This window comes from Lepisma saccharinum, chromosome 4, assembly GCF_977018435.1.
Source record: "Lepisma saccharinum chromosome 4, izLepSacc3.1, whole genome shotgun sequence".
Classification (NCBI taxonomy): Eukaryota; Metazoa; Arthropoda; class Insecta; order Zygentoma; family Lepismatidae; genus Lepisma; species Lepisma saccharinum.
The window spans coordinates 6,905,524-6,924,073 of record NC_139232.1 but is presented as its reverse complement, the minus strand read 5'-3'; the positions used below and the strand labels follow the sequence as shown (position 1 = coordinate 6,924,073).

The 18,550-nt window shown below is 35.3% G+C and overlaps 1 protein-coding gene across 1 annotated transcript in view; it reads right to left on the bottom strand.

Annotated features, from left to right (window-relative positions):
* The window catches only part of PAN2 (PAN2-PAN3 deadenylation complex catalytic subunit PAN2), a 79,112-nt gene that overhangs the window by 14,754 nt on the left and 45,808 nt on the right, over positions 1 to 18,550 (bottom strand). Inside the window, exon 8 of the mRNA XM_083121310.1 lies at positions 12,359 to 12,639. Coding sequence (XP_082977436.1) covers positions 12,359 to 12,639 — 281 coding nt within the window. The remainder of the gene's footprint in view (positions 1 to 12,358; positions 12,640 to 18,550) is intronic.

Sequence of the window (18,550 nt, the reverse complement as noted above, 5' to 3'; positions counted from 1 at the left end):
AAGAAGAAATGCCCAGAGACTGGACAATAGGAATAATATGCCCGATACATAAGAAAGGGGATAAAGCTAAGTATGAAAACTACCGTGGAATAACACTACTGGATGGAACTTATAAATTATTTGGTAAAATTTTAGCAACACGATTGGAAGATTGGATGGAAAGAATCATGGGAGATTACCAAGCAGGATTTAGAAAAAAATGCTCCACGATGGACCAGATATTTTTACTGCGCCAAGTGCTGGAGAAGTTCTATGAGTATAACAAAGAACTTCACCAACTATATGTCGATTTTAAACAAGCATACGATAGCCTGGAAAGAAATAAGATCTACAGTATAATGGAAGAGTTTGGAATCCCAAGGAAATTGATAAGACTGACAAAAAATGACAATGAAAACAACAGAATGTAAAGTCAGATTTGAACAGGAAATGACAAACATGTTTAAAGTAGAGAAAGGACTGAGACAAGGAGATTTACTTTCTACAATACTATTTAATTTAGCATTGGAAAAAGTAATCCGACAACTACCAATCAACCCTGGAGGAACAATATTAAACAGACTAACACAAATAGTAGCATATGCAGATGATGTAGCTTTAATAGCAAGGAATAAGCAAGCTATGGAAGAGGGTTATCAAGTATTAGAGGAGAAAGCTCAAGAACTAGGACTGGAAGTGAACACAAATAAAACCAAATATATGAAGATGGAAATCCAGAAAGAGGCAGATGAGAACCTTACATAAGAATAAATGGAAAAGAATATGAAAGGGTGGAAGCCTTTAAATATTTGGGCTCAATAATAACAGCAGATAACAAGACAGCTACAGAAATACAGGAAAGGATAACAAGTGGAAATCGATGCTATTTTTCTTTGCAAAATTTGTTTAAATCTAAGAATGTTAGTAGGAACACAAAAATTAAAATATATACAACAATATTAAGACCCATAGTAATGTATGGTTCAGAAAGTTGGGTGATGTCGGTAAGAGAGGAAGATTGGTTGTTAAGGTGGGAAAGGAAAATACTGAGAAGGATATTTGGAGCGGTAATAGATAAAGAGGGATGGAGAATGAGAACAAATATGGAAGTACAGGAATTGTTTAACCAGCCAGATATTGTAGTGTAGATCAAACAGGGTAGAATATGATGGGCTGGGCATGTTCAGAGGATGGAAGAAGCATGGGTTGTCAAGAAAATATTCAATGGAAAACCGGAAGGGAGAAGGAGAAGAGGTAGACCCAGGAAAAGATGGATAGTGGACGTGGAAGAGGACCTAAGAAGATTAGGAGTTAAAGGATGGAGAAGAAAAGCAGAGGATCGAGATGAATGGAGAGAGGTAGTCCAGAGGTAGCGCCGACCAGAAAGTAAGTCATGTGAGAGTTTAGCGTAAACAACATGGTAGTGTTCTTCCATCTTGCACAAAGTCAAGGGTGCAGGCTAGTGGCGATGACTGTATGGTGTGGGGAATGTTCACATGGCAAGAATTTGGACCCATGGAACATGTACAGCACCGCTGCACTGGTCAGTCTTATCACCGTCTTCTAGCAGACACAGCACAACCCACTATGTTGCTTTTTTTCCCTGATAGTTCTCGTATCTTCCAGGATAATAATGCAACATGTCATTGGGCTCTTGTGGTACAGGATTGATTCGAGGAACACTCATCTGACTTCCAACATATGGTATAGCCTCCAAATTTGCCTGATTTAAATCCGATAGAGCATATCTGGGATTATATGGAGCGACATATTAGGAGACAGGAGGCACCAATCATGCCAATCCCAGCAGTGAAGGCTGCATTGGACTCAGCATGGTTATCAATACCTGTGGACTCCTCCAGATATCTTGTGGAATCCATTCAACATAGGATATATGTTGGCATAAACACAAAGGTGATCCAACACACTACTAAGCTGCGCATCAACTCAACTTTGCAGCAGGTTTTTGCATATGTAGATCCAAACGTGAACGCAGAATATAGTCCCGCTGAGATGGGTTCTATTCCGACACAACTGCATACTTGCAACAAAATAGTTATTTAATTTGTCATATACAGACAAAATTATACACCCATTAGCAGGTATGGACTTTATCGGTTGCAATCATCGAGCAGACAAACTTGGATCCGCAGATTCGTCAACTGGGCAGTCGGTTGCGCTGAAGGAGCACTGAAGCTCAAGAGTGAGTCGAGCAATATATCACACTTAGCATCGACATATGAACTTAAGTTGACATAATCTTATGTATATGACCTGACTGCAGACATATTGAGTCAAGTCAACACTACTTTAACCTTCAGTAAAGCAGAGGTAAACAGCTTTACCAAACCCAAATATAAAGCAAAACATATCTGGTTGCTACTTTCGAAAAAAGTAGTTAGGTAAAACTGCAGCACTATGTCTACTCCTTTCTGAGATGTCATTCATAGAAAAATTACATATTTAAAATCTGTTTTGGAGACGATCTGTATAAAAATTATTAAAATCCAGTCAAACGGTGTAACATTCTTTTCAACAAGAAAAAATTATTGTTTGGAATAATACTACACCAAAATACTAATCACATTAACAAAATATTTACATATTGTTAAGTCAAAGAGATTATACAATTTTCAATGCCAGAAAGAACAATTTTGTTGGCTAAATCTCACTGCACAATGTTAAAATCATGCTTTCATCCATCACAAGTTCAAGAAGTATTACTTTAAGTAATATTACAATTTAATTGCTTCTTTACTTATACAAAGTTCACTTGTTGCAATAAATAAATCTTAATGATGAATCCTTTCAATCATTTGAAGGAATAAACATATTAAAAATTGTCAATTAAAACATACTTATCAGAGTATTATTTTTCACTCGCAATAAATATTCATATTATGTCCTCATGACGAAATGCATTATTAATTTTGCAATTATGTATTCCCAGACTTACTAATGCAGATAATATGTCATCATTTGTCCAACAGATTTAATGTGACATATTGTTAAACACAAATATCTCGTTTTAAACAAGATGCATACAGATTTGATCTGCACCATACGTCAATTTTTGATCTTCCAGATGAGGAGTTTCTAACTCTCTCACTTATCACCAATTTTCAGAATACCAAATCATAAAAAATTTACATGTGAGAATATTATTTTGTACATGTTTATGACTTGAATTTCCTTGTATAATATAGCTTGCACAATAAATTGCGTTATATGATATACCATTGAGTGTTGTTATTTCTTTCAGGTTTATAATGTTAATCAAAAGTTTCTCATCTTTTGTGGGAATAAGAGATTTTCCCTTGCGAGATAAATTTTTCTCTCTATAAGAGTTGGCAATAATGATTATTTTTACATCCATAGGATTACCATTTCATGAATTGTGAATTTTACTGTAATTTTGAGATGAAAACAACTTATTTCAGATACAATTCGATTTATAATCACATGTAGCACGAGTGTGTAATCACATAAGCACTCAAAACCTATTACATCTCAACACAATGAAGTCGTTCAAATCACCTAAAGTACAGTAGTGTACTCCTAGTCAAAAGTATTTTAGGAAGTTTTAAAATTTATATTTAACTTTTCTTGAAGAATAATATTAGCTTAGATAGTGAAAATCTATATAATTTATTATTTTTTAATTTTTTATAATGGTATGTGATCCACTACCATTATAGTGAGACTGAATACGTTGCAAAGCATGTGGAATTGGTGATACCAATGTTGCACATCCCACTATTTTAACCCTAATTTTTCTCGCAATTCACTGCTAATCGTGCTATACAGTGGCAAGAATGGGTGAATCGAGGTCTCCTGTTTAGTGCCCGATTTTGCCTGAGTGTTATTTTGGGTATCATCCAAAGGGAAAAACTCTTCAAAGTCAAACAAGTTATTTAAATGCATACTCCTCCTTACCGAAGCAAAACCAACATAAAACAGGGCATGAGGTGATTTGCCATCAATGTGCGCACAAACTGTGTCTCGGGTGTTGAATACTTTGAGGTTAAGTTTGGGTCTCTTATTGCACCATAATTTAGCAACCTTGGGTTCTGACGTCACGGGAGAAAGCTTTTTAATTTTAGGCTAGATGCATACGTTGTTACGTTAGGCTAGATAGGTTTAGTTCTCTTAGCCTAAATAATAATTTTTCCGTGTATTTATGCTAATAGAACCAAACCTAACAGACCTAACCTAACAATGTAGGCATTTCTCGTCTGATGTCAGAACACAAGGTAGCAAATGTGTTGTGCGACAAGGGAGACCCGTTGAGTTTAGGAGTAGGAAACCATTGTTTGTTGTTTGATGACAAAAGAATCTCCGCGGTATTAAAATATATCAACGTGAAAAGAAACGTTAACTATTTGGACGAGACATGTGTCAAGCGTGGGAGGATACCACCCTGCAAAACCACACCAGGGCTGAAGCAACCGATGAGAAATGGGGAGGAGGAGGGGGGGGGGGCTTATTGTTTCACCCACTGACGGCAATGAAGGTTTTGTTGAAGGTGCAAGTTTACTGCTCCATGCAAAGAAAGGGAAGGGTGATTATCACCAAGAAATGAACACACCAAGATTTGAATCCTGGTTTAGTGAAGTGATTAATAAATTGAAACCAAACAGAGTATCACCAATAACAAATCATACTTTTTTGGTAGTATACAATTGAAGGGCATGTATCTTATAGTAACATATGTATTGCGAACCAAGATTTTCATAAATTTATTTCTTTCTAAACCAAAAACAATAACTCGTCATTAAATTCAAGAGGGGCCTGTAGTTTACTTTTACCTTTGATTTTTTTATTTTTTTGTGTGCTCAAAATATACACACATAACCTCATATTTCGATGATATTTCGCGATTTATATTAAGTAATGACACATATATTACATAATCTATGCACACAAAGTACTTTAAAAATTGTATGGTTCAGGAGACAAAAAAAAAGCAAAAATGCATTCTGCTTGACATGCATGTGTGTGGTCGATTGGTAAAGAAAGTCTTCATGAATTAAGTAATGATAATGGTATAAGATTGATTACTTTTGCAACCTCAAAGAATTTAATTGTGAAAAGTACCACTTTTAAACATAAAGATATCCATAAATATACCTGGTCTTCTCCAGATGGTAAAACTCATAATCAGATAGATCATATTCTCATTGATAAGAGAAGACATACTAGTATAATTGACGTTCGTACACATAGAGGTGCTGACTGTGCCAGTGACCATTATTTAGTAATTGCTAAATTGAGAGAAAGACTCTCAGTGATAAATCATAAGCAACAAAATCTAAAAGTTCTAAAATTTGATACAGGAAAGTTTACAGATGAAAGAATTAAGAAAGATTACCAAATTAAACTGTCAAATAGATTTGATGTTTTGCAGGATTTAAATGATGATGAAAATATAAATGAGACAGACGTAAATAAGAATTGGGAGCACATACATAATGCAATAGAATCAGCAGCTAAAGAAAGTATAGGATACCATAAACTAAGAAAAAGTAAGCCGTGGTTTGATATTGAATGTCATAATCTAATAGAAATAAGAGATCAGGCTAGACTTAGGTGGTTAAATAACTCTGATGATACAAATCTAAACAATTATAATAGAATAAAGCGAGAAGTTAACCGCACGTTTAGAAGTAAAAAAAAGAGATTACTTGAAAAGCAAAATTAACGAAATTGAAACAAACAGCAAAAATAAAAATATCAGAGATCTATATAAAGGTGTAAATGAGTTTAGAAAGGGGTGGCAACCTAAAGTAAACTTGATAAAAGATAAAGATGGTGATTTTCTAGCTGACCCAAGCGATATTCTAAATAGATGGAAGAACTACTTTAATGACCTTTTAAATGTCCATGGAGGAGATAAATCAGAAGTAAATGAAGTACACACAGCAGAACCTTTAGTTCCAGAACCTAACTTGACTCAAGTTAAAGATGCTATTAAAAGGCTAAAGAATAACAAAGCACCTGGCATTGATTTAATACCAGCTGAGTTAATTAAATATGGTGGAAATTCATTAATATGTCAAATTCATAAATTAATTTGTTTAATATGGAATAAAGAAGAAATCCCTCAACAGTGGAAAGAATCCATAATTGTTCCTGTGTTTAAAAAAGGTGATAAAATGAACTGCAATAATTACCATGGAATTTCTCTACTCTCAACAACATATAAAATATTGTCTAACATTCTTTTAACAAGACTAACCCCATATGCTAATGAAATTATAGGTGATTATCAATGTGGATTTAAACGTAACAGATCAACTACAGATCAAATTTTTCACATCAGACAGACACTTGAAAAAAAGTGGGAATATAATCAAAATGTCCATCAGCTATTCATTGATTTCAAAAAAGCATATGATTCGGTCAAAAGTTTATGTTTATATTGACGAAAAAACGAAATTTGAAAAAAACACATTGTAGTGTTAATTTTTCATGTTTTTGAAAGGTGTGAAATGCATTTTGTGACCAAGTTTTGTCACGAAATAATGCGAAATGAACTGCAAAAAGCGAAATTAACTCTTAAACACGAAATTTAGGGTTTATTCACCGACGCGGCACCCTCTGAGGTCTGAATTATCCTGAGAGTTATGCAATTCCCTGAAAATTGATTAATTCTGCTGTTAATGTTGGAGAAACAAAAATTGATTCCTTTACGCAGAAATAAACTTAATACTCGGATAACTACATAAATGTGCTATTAGAAGTGAAATGTAAATTCTGTGGAATAAGTGTAGTTTTTAAATCAAATTTAGGATTATATTCACAATTTTAAAACCAAAATGTCTTTTCATATACCACTTTTGATCCAATTTTTCACCGCTATAACACTGATATTTTATTTTATTTACCGCTTTTGAACCCGAAATTAACTCCGTTTTTATACCGAAATTTTGCTTTTTTATTTACCAAAAATATGTGCCTCTAGTCAAAAGAGATAAATTATATAATATATTAGTAGAGTTTGGAATACCTAAGAAGCTTGTTAGTATGATAAAAATATGAAACAGAAAGTAAATTCGTGTGAGTATTAATATGTCTGACAAATTTACAATTCATGATGGGTTAAAACTAGGAGATGCATTATCTCCATTGCTCTTTAATTTTGCCTTAGAATATGCTGTAAGGAAGGTAAAAGAAATTAAAGAAGGACTAAAATTAAATGGTGTGACTCAGTTGTTAGCATATGCAGATGATGTAGACTTACTGGGGGATGATGTGAATACAATTAAGAATAATGCTAAAATACTTTTCAAAAGTGCTAAAGAGATAGGTTTGGAAGTTAACAAAGAGAAAACTAAATATATGTTTACAGGCCGAAACCAAGTGTTAGGTAATAATCAAAATCTAATTATTGATAACAACTCGTTTGAACCAGTTTCCAAATTCAAATACTTAGGAGTAATATTAACAAATGAAAATTATATTAAAGTGGAAATAAAAAGTAGGCTTAATTCAGGAAATGCATGTTACTTCTCTCTTCATAAACTTTTTTTGTCTTCTCGTTTAATATCTAAGAAACTAAAAGTTAAAATATACAAAACAGTAATTTTGCCTGTAGTATTATATGGATGTGAAACTTGGTCCCTTACATTGAAAGAGGAACATAAATTGAGAGTATTTGAAAATAAGATCCTTAGGAAAATCTTTGGACCTAAAAGGGATGAGGAGACAGGTGAGTGGAGAAGGTTACATAATTTAGAACTACATAATTTGTATTCATGTCCAGATATTATTAGAATAATTAAATCAAGAAGACTTAGGTGGGCAGGCCATGTGGCACGAATGGGAGAGGAAAGAGGAGTTTACAGGATTCTTATTGGGAAACCTGATGGTAAGAGACCTGTAGGAAGGCCAAGACGAAGATGGAGGGACAACGTTGAGATGGACCTAAAGGAAATCGGTAGAGATGGAAAAGAGTATATAGATCTTGCTCAAGATAGGGACAGATGGAAGGCCTGTGTTGCTGCAGCCATGAACCTTCATGTTTAAGAAGGCTAGAGAGTTAGTTTTAGTTAGTTATGCATGTGTGGGGTTTGATGTGTTGTGCGGTTGGCAATACTGCAGATTTTCTCAGTGTGTGTGATGTAAACAGCTCGGAAGTTGAGGCAAAACTGGCACGCAAGATTCTGAGCTCAGTTCTCGCACGGATTGATACATAAAACCAACTGCAAAGTTAGCTTGATGAACGGCTTAGGTGGGTGGTCATAATTCAATGGTCACAGTGTATATTTCTTTGGCCAAACTAAACTATAATTAAATATGTATATTGATTCGAAAGGTTGAATTTAAGTTATATTTATTAAAAGACTTCATATTTTTTTTAATGAAATTCAAAAAACCCAAATATGGTAAGTTAACAAAATAAATTTATTGTAAGGTAATGAATTGTAACTTGATGTATTATGTATGAATTTTTGCATGATGTTGAATTAAAGTTTATTAACCAAAATTCCCATTCCTTATGAGGGTATAGCACTCTTGCTTGTGCAATTTTGAATTTTGGCAACTATACAAGGCTATTTATTTGTGAACATCTTGTGTAACTTGCCGAATCACTGAGGCAAACTGAATTGTGTATTCAAAGTGGATGTGATATAACATGCATATTTCGCTTTGACGAAAACATGAAATGTGACATAACACATTGTAATGTTAATTTTTCATGTTTTTGAAAGTGCAAGTTGCCATCTGCTATCTTGTTTTGACACAAAATTAAAAATATAAAAAAGACGTTAAAAAAATAACGTTAAAAACTACTTACGTATGCGAGTATGTTGTTCCTAATTTCCTTTCTGTAGAACTACATTTCGGGGACTAACTGTCCCCTTCTTCAGGTTCGTATAAAAAACTAGGTACTTAACATGGTACCACGTCGAAATGTAATAAAAGGATAGTGGACAAGGGTTGGTGTGGATACATTTAAGATATTATATCCCCCCCTCTAGCCATATTTAAAAAACTCGTCGTTCTCTAAAACTTGCACAATTACCCTATTCCCATGTTAAGAATGTTAAAAGACTAAAAACCTGTATGTATTACTATGTACAACTTGCAGGTTCGCCTTTTCCTGCTCAATTGTGTTTCCTAATCTACGTGAAGGTCACTCTTCCACGAACATTTTCCTCTCCCCTTTATTTTCTTATTTCCCCCTCACTATCGCGTCACAAATCCAACGTAAATTCTCGATCTTTTCGAGCAGCTTGGATAACTTCCGGAGTGACGTGGAAACCGATATTGGGTTCAATCTTCCGGGTTTTATCCCAATTTTTGAGGAAATTGATCCACCCTTCTTCTAAATTTCCTTCATCTGAGTTAAGATTATTTTTCCCCCTCTACAAATATTCGCTGTTTCATACACATTTCTTCCTAACTTTCTCTTTTCCTTTCTAATGATTTCCTTTTTTACAATTCTATGTCCGCTTTCCAAAATGTGTTCTGAGAGACCTGTTTTGGGAACTTTTTCTTTTATATCTTTTTCATGTTCACTCCATCTTTTACCCATATTTCGACCAGTCTGTCCTATATATTCCTTCCCACATTGACATTCTATTCGATATACTCCTTTCTGTCTTTCCGTTATTTCCTTCATTGTTTTTCCATTCTTATAATCTGTAAAGTATTTTTCCACATTCTTTGGGGCTTTCATCCCGCAAACGATTCCAAAATCTCTTCTTACTTTTCCGATTTTTTCGGATACATTTTGATGGTAAGGGATACTTACCTTTACATTTACATTTTCGATTTTTCCGTTCTCTTTTTGATCTCCTTCCTCTCTTTTGGTTTCTTTCATTATCATTTTCTGTGCTCTTCCCGCAATCCTTTCCATTTCTCTATTTGTGTACCCATTTTTCAATCCTGTTTTTCTTATCCACTGAATTTCTTTTTCCTTTTCTTTTCTCCCATTGCATAGTCTACCAGCTCTCATAAAAAAGTTTAGGAATACATTTTTCTTTGTTTTTCTGGGGTGCGCCGATTCCTTATTAATATATAGATTCCCCGACATGGGTTTATGATGCACTCCTGTCCTAATCCTATTCCCTTCTTTCAAGATACTAAGGTCCAGAAAATTGATTTTTCCGTTAATTAAGTTTTCCCTAGTGAAGTTAATTCTGTCGTCTTTGTTTCTTGTTCCTTTTTCTAATAGTCACCTCTGTAAACACTCCCCCGCCTTCTCTCTCGGTACACTTGGGTATAGGTTAATAACATCAAAACTACTTATTACATCTTCATCATCAATTTTCAGTTTTTCAATAATTTCTTTGACTTCCACGGCATTTCTAATGCTATATTGGGTGTTATCATTTATTTTCTATATTCTTTTTACCAGCATTTTTGCTAGCCCATACCCCGGATGTTCGTAGGTTGGTATAATAGGCCTAAGTGGTATGAAGAAGGGGTTAATTAGTCTCCGAAACGTAGTTCTAAAGAAACGAAATTAGGAACAACATACTCACATATGTAAGTACAGTTTTTAACGTTAATTTTTTAACGTATTTTTTTTATATTCTGGAATTGTGAGTAATACGCACCAAACCTACAAATATGCTACTGACACGAAATTATGCAAAATGTGAAATAAGTTCTTAAACGCTAAAAGTGCCAATGCGGCACCTTCCGAGTTCTGAATTATCCTGTGAGTTATGCAAATTTCGGAAAATTGATTAATTCAGCTGTAAATATTTGAGAAGCAAAAATGGATTCCTTTACAAAGGAATAAAATTACGTACTCTGATATCTATATAAATGTGTTATTAGACATGAAATGTTAATTCTGTGTAATAAGTATAATTTCTAAATCAAATTTTGGGTTTTCATTCACCTTTTTTTTGATTGATTTGCTTTATTTTACTTCACCTTTCCTGACATTTTTGGTTAATTGTGAAGACTGGGATGAGTAATAATATGATGAAATTGATGAATGGATGCTCACAAACATCCATGCCCAGGCCGAGATTCAAACCAGAAACCCTTCGCATTGTAGCACGATGTTCCAACCACTTGCCACGGGGGTCAGCTTATTCATAATTTTAACACCGAAATGGCATATTTGATCCCAAAATATCTCTAGTTGTTGTACCAAAATCTTGATCTTTTGTTCACCAGAAATATGTGGCTCTAGTAATTAGTAATACGAGGCTCATTCGGAAAAAAATAAAAAAGTAAATAAATAAAAAACCTGCATAGAGACAAATTTTTACTTTACATCTGAAAGGTACAGCTGTCCTCTATTTTTCAACATAGTTGCCATGTAAATTGAAGCACTTGTCATAGCGTTTCACTAACTTACCAATCCCTTCTGCATAAAACTCAGCCGCCTGGGAATTCAACCAACCTGTAACAGCATTTTGAAAATCCTCATCGTCAGCGAAGTGCTGTGCTCTACGCCACTTCTTCATGTGAGTGAACAGATGAAAATCAGAAAGAGCCAAGTCTGGGATATATGGGGGATGATCAAAAACGTCCCATTTGAATTGGCGCAAAAGATCTTGTGTTCCCCGAGCAGTGTGAGGTGAGCGTTGTCATGCACGAACACAACCCCAGATGTCAGCAGACCCCATTTCTTGTGGATGGCTCTTCTCAGTTTCTGCAAAGTGTTCCAGTAAACTTCAGAAGTGATTGTTGTACCACGTTCCATGAATTTTTACGCAAAGAAATCTTATCACTCCGCGTATCTCGCATTTGGCAGGATTTTAGATGGCAGCACACATTTTGTGACATTATAACCAGCACATGCACGGCACTACGATGCTCTTACTAGCACAGCTGGAAGCTTACTGAATCACAGATTGCGTGACGTAACAACAGTTGCACTCTGCCCACTACTACTAGTGCCATGCCATAATGGCGGTTACTTTCCGAATGAGCCTCGTAACATCAATGAAATTCTAAAGGTCAATGCAATTCTACAGAAATAACAAATGGCAGGCATTTCTAAAAATGAAAATATGTACCAAATTGATAAATTTATCTGTAAATTAACCGATAACCAATATGCATATTGTAGCAAATAAAAAAGGAGAAATAATTATTCTGTCCTATTTGTACCAAAATAAGTATTTAGTACAGCAGTATTAAGATTTTCTAATAAATATATGAATAATAATACAAAATGCTGTCATGTATTACAAAATCTACTGCCTCACTCATTATTCTCTCTATAATTAATGAATATCATATATTTTAGTGGCCTGATTTTGGAAGTTTTGAAAGATACTGACAGCTACTTTACTCCGTCTCTCTTTATTGCATATGTATTATACTATAATTACGCTTGATCAATTATTGCAAAATAACTGACATGATGGCACTGGGTACTTTACAAAAATTATAATGAACTTGCCTGTATGCTTTTTTGGAAAACTGTTCCGGCCAATCGGATAGCAACGTCCCTTGGCACACTGCAACTGCAATTGATGAGAGGGGTGTCAATTCATCATGTATGCTGATGGAGGGAAGCGTATCTACAGGATCGGCAAATTCAGTTTCACGAGAATATGAATTGAACATTGCCTGAGGATTTGAACTGAAGAAATGGATTGTCCCACCAGAATCTCCAAAAGCCAAACACTGACAGGATGGAGAAACGTCAAATGTCAGACACATGGAACCACCTGTATTTATCTGAAAAATATAATAAAATATGAATACATGAAGGTGTACTAATGCAAAGAGAAACTACAATTTCATAGCAACATATTCCATACTGTCTGACTCTTGATACACCACGCCCAACCCCCTCCATCTCCTGGAATGCACCAGCAGTGTGTTTCCAGAAAATAAGCCTAGAAGAAAGAGGTTAAGACTAATATTCATAATTGGGAAAAGAGAGACGCGGTAGTATATAAATATGGAGAAACTAGTACTCACTTTATCTGCAAAACTGTTTTCTCTTTTTCGACCTATTAATTTCAGTGGCCACTGCCACCATCCTCATTGGAACTACATGCATGCCAAGCAACAGTACAGCAAGTTCCAATGAGGATGGTGGCAGTGGCCACCATCCTCATTGGAACTTGCTGTACTGTTGCTTGGCATGCATGTAGTTCCAATGAGGATGGTGGCAGTGGGCACTGAAATTAATAGGACGAAAAAGAATAAACAGATTCGCAGATAAAGTGAGTAATAGTTTCTCCTTATTTAATACTAATAGTTAATAAAAAGTACAGTATGCAGTATGTTCTCAGTAGAAAAATATGTAATTTAAAATTATTCAACTCTGCTTGAAAAAACTGCATTGATAGATGCATGCATATTTCGTTTTTGACAAAAACAAGAACTGTGAAATAACATCTTGTTATGTGTGAGGTGCATTTTAATACCCTATTTTGTCACAAAATGATGCAAAATGAACTGCAAAATGCAAAATAAACTCTTAAACATGAAATTTAGAATTTAGTTACCAATGCAACACTCTCTGAAGTTTGAATTATGCTGCGAGTTATGCAATTCACGGAAAATTGATTAATTCTGCAGTAAATATTTGAGAAGCAAAACTGGACTCCTTTATACAGGAATACAGTTAATACTCTGGTAACTACATAAATGAGCTATTGGAAGCGATATTATTATTCTATGTAATAAGTGCAGTTTCAAATCAAATTTAGGATTATCATTTCAATATGAAAATGTCATTTTATATTGTGATCTTCATCCGATTTTTTTCACTGCTGTAACACCGAAATTTTATTTTATTTACCACTTTTGAACCTGAAATTGACTCTGTTTTTGTATCGAAATGTTGCTTTTCTAATTACCAAAAGTATGTGCCTCTGTGCATTGTCATAAACTACCGTATGTACTTCACATTATTTCAAGTAAAATTTACAAAATACTTTCAAAACCGGACTGATATCTTAGAAAAAATAATAAGTATATTAAGTTCAAATGTTCAGTTCAACAAGGGTCAAGGGTCGGGTAACACCTTGTATGTTTTCCTTCGTCCCTTACTTCTGCCAAGTAAATTTCACCATTGCATATTATGACTTTTTTTAGACTCTGGCACCCTAGACTTCAGGCCCCTAGCCTACCTACCCCCTTACTATGCACCTGATGTAAAAGTAAAATATACAAGCAAAAAGTGATGACTGAAGAGTAATAAACCAATTTATAAGTTCTATCCCATAATATTGGTAGGGAAAAAATAGACATTTTCAAATTGTGTTTGTTAGTATTTTTAATAGCCTAGATGACTCCTCTCTTGTGTCCCCCTGGCTGTTACATAAACTCTTCTTCCTTTAGGATTTCTATTATTTTTTCCATCGCATATTCAGTGCCAACTTTGCGAGTCTGTTTGCCAAAGTGTCTGGGGAAGGAGTTTATTTATCCTTCCAGCCTTCTCCTGGACTAAACTGAGTGTCAGTGTAGGATCCGAGCACTTCGATGTTTCTTGGAATTTTTAGGGAGCAGCTTTTCCACCCCTCACAGGTTATAAAGCGGCAGGGTTGGGTATCCCCGCTGCAACCAAACAATGTTTCCAGCTCGAGTAGTTTGTGACCAGATTGAAGAATGACCGCTCGTACGGCGGTAAACCGCATATATGCAAACAGTTACAAGTGGTCTCGAATCAGAGGGCAACACACGCTAAAATAAGTATAATGGTGGCAGGATGCCTATGTAGATTATCATAGTAGTAGTAGCAATATTTGCACCAAATAACTATTCTACTATTGAGACAGCCTAAAACACGCAACGTGTTAAAAATCTTCCCAAACTGTGCAATTTCTTGAGTAGCACATTATTTCTCTCGATTTCGTGAAGACCGATTTTGAGAATCCTCCTTAGCAAACGATGCTGTGCTTTGGACTCCGACTGCAGGACGGCATGGGTTCGAGTCCACCTGGGTTGTCTCTGGGTTGTCGGCCTCAGGCACATATCTAGAAATATGTTTCGGGGGGGGGGGGGAGGTGTCCGAACCAATTGTCTCAGGAATAATCGATTATGCAACAAATGCTAATATTTTCATTACTTAATTTTAGTACTTCTTAAGTCTTTGGGGGGTCCGAACCCCCTGGACCCCCCCCCCCATTCCTTCCTTGCTCAGCCTCTATATGGGCCTGTAGCAACCCACGATCTTGAGGAAATTGGGGAGCTACAATTGAGTAATGTTAACCGGTTATAAAAATCTCCTATAACGACGGGTGGGGGGGGGGGGAGGTTTCGACGTGCTGACCCCACGTCACCCCATTACCGGTTGAATATCTCCACACCTCTGGGTAGGATTGTAGGAGGGAGACTGGCAGTCTGGAGATAGGTCAAGGGCCTTACGGGCTTACAGCTTCAAGGGCTGTCGAGCCACGGGTTATTATTATTATTATGAATCTGCCTTGCTCAATAAGTTTATTTTATTGAATCAAGCACAATAGCCAACTCTTGCAATGACTCACTGGAAAGACATGTGTGGTTGTACATATATTTAAGCATCTAAAGAATAATTATATTCTTGTGGTAAGGAGTCGTCGTAATTTAACAAACTTTATTGATTTATTCTATCAGCATTATTGAAAATATTGTGCCATGCTGAACTTAACAAAGGCACATTGATTGCTTAATGAGGCATTTTTCTTTTGTTGCAGAACAGGTTCAGTTTTTAGAGTATTACAATGCTTTACACAATTTGTTCGAAGAATTTTGAGAATATTGGATGTTTTATCAGAGGGACCACACCCGATAAAATATCTGTGGATGTTTTACAGGTTTCATCGCATTTAAGATGGTAATTTTCCGTTGCAACATGTATGTTGCCACTCAGGCTGAAGAGACTGATGACATGGACAAAGTTCCGATTCATAGGTTGCAACACTTACAGGCAGGAATGACCTTGGCAGGAAGGAGCTCTGATTGGCACCCCGTTCACAACTGACTCAAAAAGCCCCGCGACCGACAGAACTCAAAGTGCTCGGATCCTACCTCGACATAAACTTTAGGATAACACTATTTCCGAAAGTTTTTTTTTCATTCATTTTCAGGAGTTGCAACAGCACCATTTCTGTCTCACTTATTCTTATTGCATCTTTTCCTTTTCGTTCGTTTTTTAGTGTTGCTTTTCTTACATTTTCGGCTACTCGCGACGATGAAGAATACCCAAGCTCAGGCCAAATTCGAACCCGGGGCCCTCGCATCTAACGAATTGTGATAACTACTTCCTCACTAACATAGCTTTAGCTCATTTAAGATACAAAATAAACCTTTTCTTTAAAAATTACAGTTAGTACACAAAATAAACTTTTACCACATTTATGTAGTTGTTAGAGTATTGAGTTTATTCCTGTCTGTGTAAATAAGTCCATTTTTAATTCTCAAATATTTACAGCAGAATTAATCAATTTTCCATGATTTGCATAACTCACAGGATAAATTCACTTCAAAAAGTTTCATGTCAGTACATAAACTCTAAATTTCATGTTTATCAGTTCATTTCATATTTTGCAGTTCATTTTGTGACAAAACACAGTAGGAAAATGCACCGCATGTCATTTCATATTCAGTGTTTTCATCAAAAACGAAATATGCATGCCTCTAGGTATCAGGCTTTGAGTGAAGGCTGCATGATACATGCTGGTTTAAGTCTCCTGAAACTTTTCTCATGAGATTTCAGCCAGTGCATGGGACCAGTGGCCACCCACCATCATGAGGGAATTGCAACCTACGAATGAGTAGTGTAACCCAGTCACGGAAACCTACATCAACGACTAGGGGTTTGTCATGCTGACTACATGTTGCCCGGAACTGGTTGGATGATTGGCCACCTCTGCTCAGGCATGTGGAAGTGAGGCTGGCAGACAGTACTTAGGCCCTAGCCCCAAGACCTGTTGCACTACAGGTTATGTTATGGTCGCCCAAAAACAATTGTTAAAAGTATGTCATCTCACAATGCCAAAACCATGAATGTGCTAATTTTTACTTTTCTCCTAAGTCAGTTTCAAACTACCTATTTTTTGTTGATAAATTCATTTGCTAAATTATGTGGCCTAATCAGCAATCATAAGTAGGTGCACATTTTAATGAAGACAATACATTTATCCAAATGTAAAACATTATTTTTCCAGGATATTGAATATTAAAATGATTTATCTCAAAGTAAGATTCGTGGTTTTGGCTTTGGTGCAACAAGATCATAGAGCTATCAAATACTGATCTCACTGAACCTCTGGGTTTAGAACTAAGGGACAATGGATTCGCTTGAGTATCACAATAAGAACACAATCATTTTGGTATCTTGATTAAGATATAAATATACTGAAATGAAATACAGTGGAACCTCGATTTTAAAGTTCCCAGATTTTACATTTTCCCACACTTTAATTTTCTTTTGCTTCCCTGAAAAATGTAAAATAGCGGTTTCACTGTACTTGGTTATCTGTGAAAATGATTATGATTTCTATTAATCTTGATGACCAATACCACCATCCTCTCTCAAACTAATTGTAGTGATACCTGGCAAGCTCCTGTTGCTTTTAGTTTTGCGGCTTTTCTCTTGTCTCATTTTTAAGTGAAATTTCAGATCTCTACAAAGAATCTTCTCCATGTACAAAAAATGCATACTAATAAAAGGTGTACCAAAATTAACGCACATTTAAATTGAGTCAATTTTGTTTTTAATGATCGTATCTAATCAGCTTTTTTCAGGAATTTGGAAACCATTTTAAGTTTTATTTAGAACCTACTTCAGGACTTTTGAACCTAATTGAAGATTTTTAGAACCTATTTTATGATTTTTGAAAGCCTATATTAGAAACCTAAAAGCACACTATTAAGAACCTAAAAATACAAGGTCTAGCCATAGCATAACCACCTTATTATTATTTTTATTATTAGAGAAGATGGACTAGCTGACTGACTGGCTGATTGACTGATTTAAAATTTTGGTTGCTTCAGCCTCTGTGGCCATTTTGCACCCTTCGGAGTGTATGGGGATAAACCCCTTATCTAAAACCTTTACCTTAAAATAAAAAATAAATAAATGAGTGTAAAGTGCTCTTTGAGAAAGGTTAAAAAATGCAAGTTGAAAAGAGACTTCCATAGGACAAACACGAAATTTAAAAAAGGCAAGGATAATCTGATAACATAAGAACTTCCTTAGAAACAGTGAAAAAGGCCCGCTCTTCTCAAAAAAGATAAAAACATTTAACATCTCCCAACATCAATGGATGATAAATCATTGGTAAGGTTAAAACTCTGCCTGAGGAAATTAAAATCAGCACATTCGAAGAGAATGTGACATTTTGGAAATTTCTGAGTTCATTATGAAATAAAGCTATTAGAAGCTACACTATGGATAAATTATTTTTGTGTTGTGTTTACCAATTTCAGAAGGCTTCAGTGAGTCCAATCAAAATTGTATCACATACCAATTTCACTCGAAAATTCAAGGATGGCACATTTAACTGTGTAACTCAAAAATGACCAAAATGTCACTTACCATGTTTTACACCCGAGCCCTTCAATTGTTACTCTATCGGTATGGGCATATCTGTGTATCAGTAATATTACTGATAATGCTTTTGTAAAGTAAATATTCATTATTAAAGTAATC